The sequence below is a fragment of the Meleagris gallopavo genome, chromosome Z (genome assembly GCF_905368555.1).
Source record: "Meleagris gallopavo chromosome Z, MGAL_WU_HG_1.1, whole genome shotgun sequence".
NCBI lineage: Eukaryota > Metazoa > Chordata > Aves > Galliformes > Phasianidae > Meleagris > Meleagris gallopavo.
In genome coordinates, this window is record NC_139435.1 from 250,001 (window position 1) to 266,372 (window position 16,372).

At 49.9% G+C, this 16,372-nt stretch overlaps 1 protein-coding gene across 26 annotated transcripts in view; it reads right to left on the reverse strand.

Moving 5' to 3' along the window:
• Nucleotides 1-16,372, reverse strand: part of TCF4 (transcription factor 4) — a 161,107-nt gene that overhangs the window by 91,296 nt on the left and 53,439 nt on the right. For 23 of the 26 annotated variants that reach the window (XM_085214000.1, XM_085213998.1, XM_085213985.1 and 20 more), the window contains one exon: nucleotides 14,772-14,868. The exons of the other annotated variants lie outside the window; for them this stretch is intronic. In XM_085214000.1, the coding sequence (XP_085070126.1) occupies nucleotides 14,772-14,868 (97 nt within the window). The remainder of the gene's footprint in view (nucleotides 1-14,771; nucleotides 14,869-16,372) is intronic. 26 annotated transcript variants of the gene reach the window in all.

Consider the following 16,372-nt stretch of genomic DNA (forward strand, 5'->3'; position numbering starts at 1 on the left):
GAAGGCCTCATCACATCTGGCCTCCGCTTGGCTCAGCACCGATGTGCTGTCTGCCACCAGACCGAGTACCCCTGTGCCATCCCTCGCTCTTCCAAAAGGATTCTCTGCAATCCAACCTGCCCTGCAGCTGCCCTCCCAGCTTTCCCCCCTTTCCAAACGGGGCAGTTCTCACAGCTGATGGCCATCTCAGCTCATCCCTGCACGGCCTCCTATATGCCTGTGTTATTTTTACACTGCATGTAAATGTGGCTGGGTTGATCAAATCAGCACTGAAGACAATCTCCAGCAATGCAATAAGCCCTGTCCACCCAACCTATGCAACTATGTGAGACAGACAAGGATCTGTCATAAAACTCAACACGGCTCTGGTTTACCTGCACACCCACAGCTGCCCGGCACACACGGCGTGTGCTGGATGGAACTCGCATTAACACAGAATCACTGTCCTGCACCGATGACCAGAGTCAGGGATTCTTGAATCACGGCATCACCAAAGCTGGAAAAGACCTCAAGACCACCATGTCCAACCCCAGCCCACCCCACCGTGCCCACTGACCACGTCCCTCACCATCACATCTCTGTGGTTCTGGAACACCTCCAGAGTCAGTGACCCCACCACCTCCCTGGGCAGCTGTGCCAGGGCATCAGCACTCCTCAGGAGATGAAATGTTTCCTAACGTGCACACGGAATCTCCCCAGCACAACCGCCTCTCATCCTGTATCTCCTACCTCAGAAAAGACGCTGACCCCACCTCGCTATAACCTCTTTTCAAGGAACTGATTTCAGGATTTTATTCTGGTTTTGCCCTTGGTTTTCTGGGTGATCCTGAGGAGTCACAACTTCCTACCTAGGTGAGCAAAATCCATCTGCAAAACCAACCCTGGCCGCTATACCAGCTCCTCCTGTCCTCTCCACAGGCACACTCCTCATCTGCTCCCATCCCATCCCCTCATCCACCTCCACAATAGAAAGATCCGATGATGCTAAGGTGAAGAGGTGGACTAACTTCCACCTTGCTCAAGCACTGCAGGCACTGCCAGGGGAAGTGGATTCACCCAGAACCCACAGGGCAAGCAGCTCACCCAGCAACACAGCAAGGAGACCTTGGGAAAGCCCCACAGAGACTGCACGTTCCACCGACCCCGTGCATGGGGTGAGAGGACATGAGAAGTCACCTCTCCCCCAGCAGTGTTAGCGAGGCTCCGCTCATCAAGGCGAGCGCAATGCTTGTCGATCCTCAGGATTTTAATCTCGCTGGTATGCGAGCACATCAAAGCAACAGGATGCGCTGTGCAGGCCAGAGCTGTGCTCACAGTCAGCACGTGCACCCAGGGACACCGGGAGGAGAGCTGGAGGTGGGGGAACTGATGAAAGAGAGGCAAAGAGGGAAGTCTGCAAATGAGAAAAAGAATGTGAGAGCACAAGCGGAGCAGAGAGAGTGCACAGCTTAATTCAATCCCTCTAAATTCAGAGGGAAGAACAAAGAAGCAGGAAAGACTGCAAGGGCTGTAGGTGGAAAAGAGGGAATGGGCTCCATATTGCTCTGCCCTTTTTTTCCTTTTCTTTTTTTGATTCCTTTACCTTCCTTAGTTTTCTGCTCTGATGACTCTCCTGTCCTTCATTATCCTCTTCCCTGTTATTTCGCTTAGAACTGGCAAAAATTACCAACTGCACAGGCGTTAAAACTGGCCCCAATTCCAAATATAAGCCCAAATCTAGGCCAGGGGTATATTTGGCAAATACAAATCCTTGCCAGATTTACACAGCTCTAATAATAAGGTGACAAGAACCATGCACAGGATTACGGATGTGGCCTCACTCATCCCTTACAAAGTGCCAAAACAGTTTCCTTTGACTTTTATTCAACCTTTGCTCACGAATCTCAGACCATTATCTCCAAAAATCAAACAAACAAATGAACAAACAAACAAACAAACAAAAAACAAAAAAACCCCCATACTCCTGTTTTGTATTTGGGTGAAGGTTTACATGTACTGCTTTCCATCACCCCTCAGACCTGTCTGCCTCCATTAAACACCAGCACCTGTGCAGAACAGTACAGCATCCTTGTAACTATGGAGTCGTTAAGGTTGGAAAAGACCTCCAAGACCACCAAGACTCACCCAACCCCTCTCCCCCCACCATGCCCACTGATCAGGTCTCCCAGTGCCACATCTCCATGGTGTAATCCTTACTCCTCCATTTAGGCAGAATCCTAAATCCTCACCTTGCTCCCTTCACCCAGACGGGCCCAGGACAACCCAGCTCCCCAGCTGTGCCCAGCAGCCACCAAAGCCCAGTCTGGTTTCTCACTTGGCACAGCCTCTCTTCCTGTCACTATCAGAGCAGAGCAGATTCACATTGCCTTCTTCCCCCCTTATCCTGCACGGCTGCCCCGGCGCAGGGGACATCTCCATTCCCAACACCTGCAGAGCTTCGCACCCTCCCCACCACCAGCTTTCCCCAAGCACTCACCAACACATCTTTCCTCCCTCTCCCCCCCTTTTACCTTTTACTCCCACCCCGCATTTAAGCAATCATTTTACTGTGCATTTTATAATCTTGAAAGCATTGAAAGTAAACGACAGAGACAGCATCACGCCGATCCCTGTGATTCCACAGAGCCACATTCAGATGCTCCTTTGCCCAGGTCCATCTGCAGAGCTGTGGCCAAAGCTGTGTTTTATGCTGCCTTTCTTTAAAGTGCAGCTCGCTCCCCTCCATTCTGTATCATCAGCAAATCTCATTACATGATGGAAGAAATATGTGGGCTCTTATGAGAGAACAAGTCTAGCTTCAAAGCCAAGTCCATTCCCAACATGTTACAGGTGTGCACCACATGAGCAGGCACAGAGACTGCAACTGTTCAGGGTGTGATGACAGCTCCATATAATGTGATCAAAAACATTTCGCATGTTAGAAAAAAAATCAAAAGTTAGACAGAGAATTGCTCCGCCGTACAAAGAGGTGAAATCTCGTCAAACAAAACATACTGGGAAGGACTGCCTGGCGACACGATGGAGGCACAGCCTGCTTCAAGCACATCCTGCTGCCTGCTGAGCCTGCCGGGCTCCCCTGGAGGAGGGGCTGCAGGGACCCCCTGGGCTGACTCCAATTTGGGTAGTGAACTTGCGGTCCGTATTCAGACTACAGAGAGAAGCAAAAAGACTCAAGGGCTGGAGCCCCACTGGTCACGTCCTACTGCGAATCCAACAACAAAACAGCACAAAATAGGTTTTTAAGTGGCAGGGATTTGGGCTATGCTACAGATACGGAAAATGTTGACTCAGGGCATGGAAAGCCGATTTTTGAGTTTACAGCAGAAGGCTAAAGTTCCTCTATAATGGAAGTCAATCTCGGGTGAACATCCACAAGTCTAACACCAACACAACCCAGCCTAACTGAAAGAAGAAGCTGTGAGCATTACTCCTTCCCATAACCACTACTGCTCCGACAGGTTTGGGCTCTCTGCAGCTTCCAGAAGTGGTAAACTGAGACCACACTGAGCGGATTTAGGATTCCGCCTCAACTGAGGAATAAGGAACACGATTTCCAAGAACCGTGGAGATGTGGCACTGGGGGACGTGGTGGTGGGGTGGTGGGGATGGGACTGGGTGGGACTCGGTGGTCTTGGAGGTCTTCTCCAACCTTAATGACACCACAGTTATAAGGATGCTGTTTGGAGCATCAAAACGCCTGCGAGAGGATGGCTGCAGGTGATAGGCTCCATCTCTGGAAGCATGTGAGATTTCCCATCCACACAACAGGGATTATGAGAATTTATCATCTATTCAAAGATTCCTCTGCAATCCCTTGCATCCCAAGAGATGCCACTGCAGCGGCTGGTGGCAGAATTGAGCATATGCCACGGTGACAAACAGGCATACCTAGCAGCATCCAAGCTACTGCACATCTACAGGATGTTTCTACAGAGATCAGCCTTAAAAGAAAGCTCCGCGCAAATCCAGGTCAACTTCCAGGAGCTTCATCAGCCCACCAACCACTTTCCTATTCCTCAACCCTCAGCATCTCCCAGGTGCCACCAGCGAGGCCGTGCGGAGGCAGCAGCAGGTGCGTCTCCGTGGGATGAGCAGCAGAGCCACAGGGATGCGCAGGCTGCAGGTCGAGGCAAGAAGGGGAGAGGAAGGCAGAACTGCCCCTGCTGAAACCTTTGCCCTGCAGCTGCAGGGATGAGAAACGGGCAGAGAAAATCTTCCGGCAGCTGCATTTGGGAAGAAGGTGGGATCCCCTCTCGGGACAGAAGAAAGAGTTTGGACTTCTGAAAAAGCTTTCCAAAGGACTGGAAGGAAACTGCTGCCTGGTGGGACCTGAAACTGTTTGATCTGGATTCTTTTTCTGAAGTACTGCACGGTTTTAAAAACAAGTGTTTTGCAGAATCAGCTTGGTATCCAAATGTTACAGATCGCCTCCACCAGATGGACAATCCAAGTTCCAGCCTGCTTCTTCTTCCACCAAATATTGCTAAATTTTAATTGCTGCTCTTCCAACGTAGAAGACCGCAAGTCCTCAGCACAGTCTTTCTACGATTTAGCTCTGCGTTAAATATCCTACCCGCTGCCTCCCACGGGGTTTGCAGTTTGCCTGCTGAATGGAGATCAAGCATCCTGCTTTTCCTCCAACTTTAACAACGGCTACTGCCAGCCAATCCTATAGGCTTCGCTCCCGTGGATACACTAGAGCCCAACCAACACAATAAACTAATTAATCTGGATCAGGAAGAGGCACGAGAACATCTGATAGCAAAGCTGGGCGGCCAGAAACGGCTCTGAAGAAACCAGCATCAGACTCAGCAGCAGGGCTGGCAGGAAAACGCACCGCAACGCTGATGTCTGTCATTCACAACACGAAGCTCAGCCAGGGTCACATCCCGCAGACCGTGCCACAAGAGCAGCACTCTTCTAAGCCGTCAGGAGAGTCGGAAAGAGCATCAAAATGCAGGAATGAGTGCTTTGCAGGCCCAGGTTCAGACCGGCCCAGTGTCAGCTCTGCAGTGAGGCTGAACGCAGTGGCAGGCAGCCGACAGCACGGGACAAACCCGGAGCTCCTCGGGGTCACTGATGTGACAGCAGAGGACAGTAAGGAATGGAAGGCAGAGCTGGTTTGGGCGGATTTTTTTTTCCACAAATAAATATTCCTTTCTCTTTTCTTATTTAAGGATTCCACGACGGCTCCTCTATGGAGTTTAATCCAACTACTGATGTTCTCACCCACCGTGTGATCACCCATTCCGGAATAATCCCTGTTTCCTTCAATATTTCTCGACTCTCTCCTGGGAAATCTATATCTGATTCTGGCATCTGTTCCCCATCCTCTTTTGTGAACACTGAGGCGAAAAATCCATTTATTTTTTAGCAGTGTCTACATCATCTGTCAATAAATTACCCTTTCCATCTCTAAGAGGTCCTAAAATCAGCTTTACTGACCTCTTTTTCTTTATGCATCGCAATAATCTTCCGTGGTTATTTATCTTAACCTCACGCAGTCTTCCTTCTCTCTTTCCATCTTTGCTTTGGTATTATTGTTTCTTAACATTCGCCCTCATTCCATGCATTCTCCCGACAGCGCTTGATGTTTTCCATCTTACATTCTTCCTTCCTTTCCTACATTACCTTTTACCGTGGCTGTTCATCCACATTAGGCTGCTGGTTCCCTTCCCATCACAGTATTTATTCATAGCACAACCGCGCAGAATATTCTTGCTACACTTATTTCTCAGTTGGTACCAGCTCCCCTTCACGTTGTGTATTTACACAGCACCATCTTCCCCTGTGAAAAGAGGTTCCAATATGCAAAGCTAAATGTGAGCTATTGCTAAGAACATCATAGTTGCTCGGTTTGCACGCCTGCCTTGTTGTGCTCTGTGTTATCAGTAAGTAATTCAGTGCTTCAAAAGCCGCATCAGCGCTCAGACACCAACACTTACCCTGAAGTTTTACTGATTTTCTCATTTTTTGTCTTTCCTCTCTTTTTCTTTTTTGCTTTGTTTTACTAACTGAAGTGAGGAATGACTAAGATTGCTGCCGTTGGGCCATCCCCAAATAGCAGCTCCTAAAACGAGCTCTCTCTCCAGGTCTTCATTTCTGTTCTGGGTGCTGCTCCCCATACGTGGGGGACCCGTAATCTCAGCCAACCACAAATCCAGGTCAAAACTGGCTTTGGAATGGATTCCCTGGCTAAAAAATTGACACAAATGGTAAAATCAGAAGAAGAAAAGACACTGCTGGAGGGCGTATTTGGAGTTTGGTTGCTGTGTGCACCACTACTGGGCATTTTTAATTCTAGTGATACGTAATAAATGAAGATATAAACAGTAGGAAGTATGTGAACATTTGATATAATCAGTAAGTATTTAAACAACGATTTAAAAAATGCTTGTAAATCCTTTCTGACCTAACGACATCGTTTTCTCACCCCAGAATGAATCAAAACCACTCTTCCCAAATAACTCACACTGTATATGTATACAAAAAATGCCCCTTTTCAATGTTTGATAGTTAATTTCTTCTTTAGCATGTCTGGTTGGCCGTGTGCTCCCCAGAATATCCTTATCACTTTTAATTCTGTGCTCTTCTTAGAACTATGGGATACGCTTAAGACTGCATCCACATACCAAAGGTCTGCAAAATGAAGAAACGCATCAGAGCGCTCTGATTTCAGTTAAAAAGAAATACAATCTAATTAAAGGACCAATGGTTCCCGTTAAATGCGTGCTCCGTATCTTTTCATTTCACGTGGTACGAGGATCAAAGCACGGACCTGGTACACCATCAGCCTCGTACAGTGTGAGAACCGGTGCTGTCCTTAATTCAGACCATATGGCAAGACGTATCTATCGGCACGGTGCTGCGGAGGGCTGCCGTACTCTCCTGTCAGACCTTTTTTATCATTTTCATCGGAGCTCTTTTATATTTGATTTTGTATATTCTGTGCATCTGACCATACGCGCGGCTCCGAGCTGAGCTGCAGAGCGGGGCGGGCATCGCAGCCAAGCAGCCCTGCGAGAGAGGATTAAAAATGCAACGACGGGAGCAAAAACGACTTCTTGTTACACAGCCACACTGCCTCCCTGCAGAAGCCAATGAGATAACGCTGACTCTGACCGTGCCAGAGGTTGCAGACCTCTGAAATCTGCCCCAGCCATACGGATGGTGGTTGAGCCGGCCAACAGCGTGCTGCCAAAGCTTTGCCTCTCAGCCCCCACTGCCACTAAGGGAAGGTTTGGTCACTGCTGGGTGCACGCAGCCGTGGCTTCACCTGTTTCTGTGCTGCAGGGGAATACGCCAAGGCCTACCAAAAGAAGCCGCCCCAATTTAGCTAAAGCTTCATTTGGTTGAACATCTCCATGCGCTGGGAAGCTCAGACTGAAGGTAAGCACAGGCTCAAAATGATTATTAATTATCCAGCTAGCTCGGCGTTGCTTTACACATTCTGTGCCTTAACTAGAGAGCAGAACAAAACCATTGTTTTTGCCTGCTTAACCGACCATGACTGGAGCTATGTAAATGACCCAGTAATTCAACAAATTTGTTTTGTTTCACAGATTTTCCCACATGTATGCTCTCCAGCTGCAACAAAAACCCACCCCACATCCAGGCCAGCGTGTCCTGCAGGAGCCTCCACCTCCACGGCCACCGGCAGCCCTGCACACAGCAAGGAGCCTCACCCACACCCCCGGCCCAGGCTTTTGTTCACGGTGCTTTTTCTGCCTTTAAATGTGCCTACCAGTGGTTGTCTTGGCGAGGTGAGATTCAGCAGAAATTGAATTTTTTCCTCTCTATGAATATTTTAAGGAAGTCACTTATACGTTTCTTTTAATGCTCAAACAGGTGTGAGCTCAAATTCCCTCTGCCACTAATATCAGCTCAGCTGGAGAAGAGCAGCAAATGCTTATTTGAAAGCCAAACGAAGTTCATCTCTATAAAGGGCAGAAGCTCATTAACCATTTGGGTGCCTTACAGATGTCGGCGCACGCTCCAGTCCTGCCATAACGTGGCTGGAAAGCAGAAAAACGCAGGAGCACACAGAAGCAGTGCCTCCACACAGCCTGTGTGCAGCACAACCTGCCCAGCAGCTCCCGCTCTGCACGTACCCCATCGGCAGGCTCCAATGCAGCCCTACTGCAGCAGCAGGAACTGCACGGCCCCACACTGCAGCCTGGGGCTCGGTGGCCCCACTGCCATCCCATTCCCACTCTGAGGCTGGCAGGCTCAGCTTGCATTCTGCAAACTCGCAGCTCAGTGCAATCTGTACCCTGAATACCCACCAAACGTGCAAAATCTTCACGCAGCGTTACTCCACGCCACGCTACGCAGAACACAACGGACACACAAAACAGCTTCTGAAAAATGCTTGGACTTGCTTGAGAACAAAATGCAGCGGAATGTAAACTTCACTGAAAACTATGTAGTACAAAATAATATTTCAATTCTTTGCTCAGTGCGCAGACATTAATTGCCACAGTCCACAGTTTCTATTTATACATCTGCTGCTCCTTCCCCAAATAAATCGAAATGTCCTTGTCCTTTCTTCTCTCTGGGGCTGCAACAGAGGTCCAGGCCTTAACTCTGGGGTGGAACGTGCAGCATTCCTACCCTTGTCTACAAGATGCTTTTTATCACGGGCTTTTCCTGATACCTTTGTTCACATGCAGGTGAGCCATGAGAGCAGCAGCAGACACAAGGCAGCAGGATGAAACACCCGCAGTGCTTTACACAAAGCCTTTGCCAGGTCTCTTCCCAGGCTCCTGTGGAAAGGGTGATTTTCACTGTGGTTATCACAGAAAAGGGAACTGCTGCATCTGAGCTGCGAGGCGCTCAGCGCTGGCACCCTGCACAGCCACACTCACAACTGTTGCTCGCGGTTATCCAGAAGCACTTCTGCTTTGTTGTGTACAAACTGCCAAAAGTGATCCAGAAAAAGAGGCAGGGAGAAATCCTCTACAGCTGCAGCCATGTAAGCGGGGAGGGAACCACCAGCCCCCACCTACAAGCAGACTTGGACACATGGCCGCTGAAAAACGGCACGCAGCACGTCTGAAATGAGCTGCTGCTTCGTAACATAGCCCTTGAGATGTGTTTACAGAAATGCCCTGCCTGGAGAGCACCCAACGGGGCGCACTCATTCCACTGCTCAGCTCTGGTTTTGAAGGTTGAAGGCTGAGAAATATTGGTGGGCGAAACAACTCAAAACTGGGTCAAAAAAATCCAACGGACAGCTTTTGTTGGATGCATGTCTATTTGAAAACCACCTCTCAGGCATTCCAGCCACCTCCGTCAGCCTCCTGCTCTCACATGGGGATGAGAGGAACGCGGCCAGGCCGGCAGGCACTACACTCGTGCAGAACCCAGCGGGGTGCTTGGAAGGAGCGTCTTGGGGTGAATGCAACTACACGACCAAAAAGCCAAGGTGCCAGATGCAGACCTGCCTGCACACAACCAACCCACCCGTCGACTCATGCCTGCCAGCCAACACCAGCCCTGTGGACCTGGTCTCCACCCCCTCAGCAAGGGCTCTGCCTGTGCCGGGCGGTCATGCTGGGTGGTGGGACCGCTCTCCCCCAGGCCAGAGCTGCTACAGATAAACACGGCGGTACCGCTCACACTCCCAGCGCGTTTTCCATCCACAAACACCGGACCACGCCAAAGACCTTCTTGCCATCCGGCCGCTTTGGTTTCCTTTGGGGACTGGGCAGCCACATACCTGAGCTGTGGGTCGCATCGCACCTGCAGGTTCCTCCTGAACCCGTCGCTGCACCAGTGCAGCTCTTCAAACAGGAACTGGAGCCTCAGGTTTCCAGTCCTTTGGTTTCTGAAGGCTTCTCCTGACCTTTACAGTTATTGGATTCAGACTTTCTGCTGCTGAAAGTCACCTCAGTTGGAGCTGCCGCCAGACGGACGGCTGCAGATTTTTCTGGAGAACAGTTTTTTGTAATTCCTGAAAATTCACCTTTGACTACTATTCAGAAAAACGTCCTGTGCTTCTTTCCGTATGTCATATGGAATTTATTTCTGGCGCGTGTAATAGTCACGTCTCAATTCCTTCCCACCGTGGGCTGTCAGACTCCTCTAACCAACACCCAACTCGTAGCACCAACAAACTGCACAGCACCGAGAAAACGATACCGCTACGGACAAACCAACACAAACAAGTGGCTGCTGACTATGTGTGCCCATACTGTGATGGCCGAAGGGAAGCAGCACGATGGAGAGATGATCGAAACCTTCTGCGCTGCAAATGTGTGACTGAAAATTGCTGGGAAAGTTCCCGACATTTTCCTCCCGGTCCTCCTTGTACCTCCACTCCTCCAGCTGCAAACGGGGACCTGAAGCCACCTGACATAACAGGAGTGGTGTGAAAAAGAATTAAAACTCCTGACGTGCCAGGCGCTAACTGAGAAAACCAAAAATCTGCCAGGATGAAATGTAATCTCATTTTAGGAAATGTTGAAATCATTTCTGCAGAAGGTTAAAAAAATAATAATCGGGCTGAGTCAGATACACAGCATGGAAAATTTCATCCCTAATGTTTATAGTTTAGCAATTGAAAGCAAGGCCTTATAATGCCGTGTTGGGTAAACTTAACTAATCTGCAAAAATTCCAGTTCTATTTATAATAACAGTAACAGAATCAAGGCCGTATAGATTAAAAGCAAATACCGCAGCAATATTCATATGGAGACGAGTGCTATCACAGCATTAAAAATAATATTAAAATTTGGCATGTACACAGAGTATCCAAGGAACTCAGGATGTTTTCCAGACAGTAATTTATCAAATCTTACAATATCCTCACAAAATACACGGCACGCATTCTGCAGACGGAAAATAGAAAGGCTCCTTCCAACACCGTCCACCAGTAGCGCAGCCGTGCCGCCGGTCTGCCGGCTCCCAGCCTCCAGCACCAGCACAGCCCTAAGCCGATCTGAGGCAGGCAATTAGGAGGGAAGAAAGCCCAAGTCACTGCATCCGTTCCTCACTTCATGCTTAGCAATGGGAACAGACTTGTCTTTGCATACTAGATCACCAGCCAGCTCCTACTGAAATCAAACAATATGCGTTCTTATAGAATCCGAGAATCATAAATGTTGGAAGAGACCCCTGAGATCCTCCAGTCCAGCTGCCAATCCGTCCCCACGGTGCCCACTGAGCCACATCCTCTCAAAGCTCAAAGCAGCACCTGAACAACCGCCTCCAGCACCGCAGCAGCAAGCAGGGCAGGACTTCCAGTATCACATCACACCATTCCGAGCACCACAAGTCCTGCAGGTGGAAGGGAGAAGCACGCCAGCTGCAGATTCCATGCTGCAGAATAGGAAAGCATTTATATTTTAATCTCTCCTGTTTCTATTTGTACTACACCCCACACTCTCGACTGTGTCAGGGCCAGCTCTCTCCCAGGCTGAGTGCTCCCCGTCCCCAGACTGCGGCAGCCAGGAGCGCCCCGCAGCACATCCCTGTATGCACAGCTGAGCTCAGCGAGCCAGCAGCTGCCACAGCACAGACATCAACCCAGCCTCCAACCTCTAGCCTCCAGCCTCCAGCCCGGGGGACTCGGGTCACTCTGTATGCCAGCAGCTCTCCCACAGCACCTGAAGCCTCCATCTGACCCCTGCAGCAAAGTGCTTCGCTGAGCTATAGGCAGCTAGAAATAAAAGTTACACAGCACTGGTACAAGCCTCACGTGCCAGCAAGGTGTCCAATGCAACAGGACAGAAAATGCTCAGCAAGGGAGTATATGGAAATGGGGAGGGAGGAGAACCAGTGCTGTGCCCAGTGCAGCCACTGCCCCGCGCAACACTGCTCTTTTCAGGCCAAGGAAGCGCTCTGTGGTTACTCCCAAGAACACAAAAACACCCGCAGAACACCTGGGCTTCAGGAGCACACACGGTCAGTAGTGCTCAAACACACAATACTTCCAGGAGGAGCCTGAGGAACTGAGCACCATGCAAGCAGCGCGGTGACTTCTGCTGCCCTGCAGGAAAATCCATCTTAAAAGTAAGTACCTGGAAAGTAAAACACAACGTAAGCCCTCAGGTGGGCACAGCCTGTCCACAGGACACAGCCTCCACCAGCAGCCGCTCTGCACGGCCCCAGCTGCAGCCCAGCAGTGCATGGGGCTCCAGGGCTTTCTGCTGCAGGCCAGCACGTGCTCAGCCCCAGACACGAGCACGGGTCAGCACAGAGAGAAGCCCAGACAAATGTTCACAGCACAGCGCTGGGGCCAACTGCACATCTCTAAAAGCAGCACATGGACAGAAGCAGCACGTGAAATCCAATGAGCTGCCGTTTTTTGTGCTTTCTGTAAAACTTAACATTAATCCCACAACTATCAAGCCCGCTTCTGATTCAGCATTAGCAATAATAAATGCTTACTTGCAAAGACAAGCCAGATGTGTTTAATCAATGCATCGATCATGCTTTTTAAAAGCAATAAAGCCAGGCCCTCCCTTGGCTGCTGCTCCCCCCTCAGGAGCGGCTCCATGGAAGGCAGCAGCACACAACAGCATCAGACCAAGTCAGGGCAGGTGATAATCAGAGGCTCTTCATCAACTGCCAAGAGGAAGAGCATGAAGTGAACTGCACAGCCCACCTCCACAGGCACAGTGCATGCAGCACCAGCGGTGCTGGGGACCTTGAGACAATTCAGGGACAGGAATGGAGCAGCAACACAACACATCTGGAGTAATGGGAGCTGGGGGTCAGGACACCTTCACTAAGCTGCAGCGTGCACCTTCATGGCAGCAATATTCGGAATCCTTCCCAAGCCACCAATGCAGGCGTGATCAGCATGATTTTATAGACGTCTCTGTTAAGGCAGCACTTTGTGAGCATCAGTCAAACTATCAGCAACACTCGTGGCCCGTCCTCTAGTCTCAAACAGCAGAAATGGAGCTGAGCTTCACCACAGCATTTCCATGGGAGGGAAACATCCACACAGCCCCGTGTCCCCAGCTCCTGCGGTACCAACATCCTGCATCCAAGAACACAGCAGCAGCACCGCGGCACCCACAGGCACAACCCCACCAGCTCTGCTGCCCATCCGGACAGATGAGGAGGAGTGCTCCCAACTACTGGAGAGGTGGGCTGAGCCGTGGCTGTGGGCTGCAGGAGGCAGCCAGCAGTCCCAGCAGCACACAGGCTCCTTTTCAGTCACACAGGCTTGCACATATAACAGCTGGTGTGAGCAGAGCATCAGCTGCCATGCTGCCAGCCCAAAATTCCAGATTGTATCCACAGCCAAAAATAAGGGTGCCTGGAGCACGCACTGGTAGGTCACCAACACGATCCCGGCTCACACCAAGGGCTGCAGAAGACACCTCCAGCACAGAGTCCACCTCCAGGTGAGCAGAGGCCATGCAAACCACTCTGCTGGAGACAACTGGGACTTCCTAGCAACACTGAGGATCCAGAATTTGTAATTGGAATCCCCAGTGTCTTAATTCCCTCTGACTCTAAATGCACTTCTAGAAAACAACTATTTCTTCAATCAGGCGAAACCAGTATTTTCACTGAGATGGCAAAAACAATCAGACAGGAATGAGGTTTTTCTGTAACCCAAGGGCAGGCAGAAGCGAGAGAGACTTTTAAGTTCTTCAGATCCAAATTAAAGGTTCAACTTGAAAGCACCTCGCAGCCCAGTGGGTTGCACAGAAGTGCGTGGCTGTTTGTGAAGTGCCTTTGTGCACTACCTAAGCCCCATGGCGTGAGTTAAGAAGGGAGTGTTGAAATTTCCATGCTTTTTTTGGCATATATCGGAGCCTCTAAAACTGCTGTAACCATGTCGTGTATGTGAGTGCATACAAACGACTACAAGCTCCAACACTGTCCCGTACGTTAAACAACTCACTAATATTTCCCAGTATTAAAAGACGAGGCGTATTTTAGGGACGTATATTGGAGCTGAAGAATGATGTATCACAGTTACAGCTCCGTGTTTTCTCTGGCTCACACTCAACCCTTTATAGCAACGCATTTGGTTCGTTCACTGTCAGCCGCAGAAGAAGGGTGTGATCCTGGCCGAGCGCAAACATTACTAATATTTTTACATCATATATTTACTTTAACCAAACTCATTTATCAACTGTAATTAAAAAAAGTCGCTATCACTGGCTTACGAGTAATTACAGCCCCGCTTCACGCTGAATGGGGACGCAGGGGTGTCAAAGATTTCTATCACAGGGGTGAGGTGGAGAGGGGCAGTGCCGCGGGCAGAGCAGACCTGCTGCTCCCAGCATCCCAACCACGGGAGGCTGCACACAGGTCCCAGCAGGCAGCGCCCAGCGCGCTCCAAAGCAAACAAAGGCTCCAGTGTCCCCCCACCGCCATTTATCCCTTTCCCTTTTGTGAACATACAGTCGGAATACTTTCAGAAAGCCCTTTCTATTCTGCTCAGTCCCGCTCAGAGCACGTCCTGATTTCCGCTGCCAGCTGGTCGCATCTCCAGAAAGGAAAGGCTTTGCCTTAGGACACGTACGTGCACCTCCTCCAGCAACACTGCAGTCACCACATCAAAACTCACATTCCCCTCGCAGAGGAAAACACAGCCCCGGTCAGTAAACAGAACTCGTGAACGTTCTGAAATGGTGCTGCAGCTGAAAAAAACAAACCCGTGTTCCCACCCTTCGTACAAGCAGCCCCAGAAACGAGGATGAGGGATTTTACGCCCTCGGAGCTTTACTCTGAGCTCAGCACTTCCAAAACCATTTGCTTATCTCAACAATGGAGTCAAATCAGGAAATTCGGTGTCTTACTTTGTATTCTGGAATTGACAAATGGAGGAGAGAGATTGTCATGTGACCCGAGGTCTCTGCTCGCCATATGATCATAGTGAGTCCCATCTCCATAGTTCTGGGGAGAAAAACACAATTTTACACATTTTAATGGCATTTCTCAAAACCTACAGGTCCACGCTTCCCTCCTACGCTTCAAGTCGGCCACACAAATTATTTCCCCTTTTGCTGTTTATCTATTCCACGGAAAGTGATGTGTTACAGAGCATTTTTAAAGCTGTTTCCAATTTTTATCTCATTAGTAACTGACTTTGGTTTGCTCTGTGTGTAATCATGAATGGGCAAAAGAGAAGAGGCTCCTGCTCTGTGCAGTCCTGCAAAGGCCTCCCTGAGCACACAGCCTTCTTGCCCACAGCACATGCAAGAGCAGGAATTAAGTATTTATTCAATGTTTTGCTTTTCTGGTTTGATTTTGATGTAGAAACCTGCTGTCCTAAGCACCTCACTGCTATGTACACACAATTGCATGCGTGTGGGTGTGCAAAGTGGCACAACACTGAGAAGAGAAGGCTGTGGGGAGACCTGATTGTGGCCTTCCAGTATATGAAGGGAGTGTATAAACAGGAGGGGGAACGGTTGTTTGTGAGGGCAGATAGTGACGGGACAAGGGGAACGGTCTTAGACTGAGACAGGAGAAGCTTAGTTTGGATATGAGGAGGTTTTTCACCCAGAGGGTGGTGAGGCACCGAAACAGGTTGCCCAAGGAGGCTGTGGGTGCCCCATCCCTGCAGGCATTCAAGGCCAGGCTGGATGTGGCTCTGGGCAGCCTGGGCTGCTGGTTGGCGACCTGCACACAGCAGGGGGTTGGAACTGGATGATCTTTGAGGTCCTTTTCAACCCAGGCCATTCTGTGATTCTATGACTCCATGAAGCAGCCCTTCCTGAGGTCGGTGCTTTTGGGGCTCAGCACTCCTGCGCTCAGCACAGCCCTCTGCCACCTCCGAGCAGCTCAGCCTTACTCTGCACCACACTGCAAGCAAGGCCTGGGCACAGTCACGTTGTGTTGTGCTCCTCAGGCTCAGAGGTAGGCACAAGAAACCCATTTTCCTGCCGTGGAAATGTCAGCCCTGCTTCACAAAGAGGAACTGGAGAGGTCAGGCTCTGTGTGAGCCCACGTGCGGCCTGATTGAAACTCCAGAACTCTCCCCAGGCTCACGCTCTTTTCTTTACATCTCAGAACGTAATTGTAAGCTCACATTCAAGTTTTTGCATGCATAAATAATGTTGTGTGCAAATTTCGAATTTACTTTTCAAAACATTTTTCCCCAGGAAGCAATACAAGTGTCAAGCCCGAAAAAAGGGGATAAAAATAAAACTGACAGATGTGAGCAGCGATGACGCAGCGGATGCTGAGCAGGGGGAGAAGGGGAGAGGGTGGGGGGTTGGGTCCCCCCAGGGGTGTCTGGGGACCCCTCACATTGGACACCACCCAGAAACTTGCCCTGTGGGGAAGGAGGAGCCCAGGCACTGCTTGCCAGCCAGGATCCTTTGCATTCATTAGAAAACAATTAAAATGCAATTTAAACAAACTGGGTAAATTGGAGCGTAAGTGAGAGTGTGGG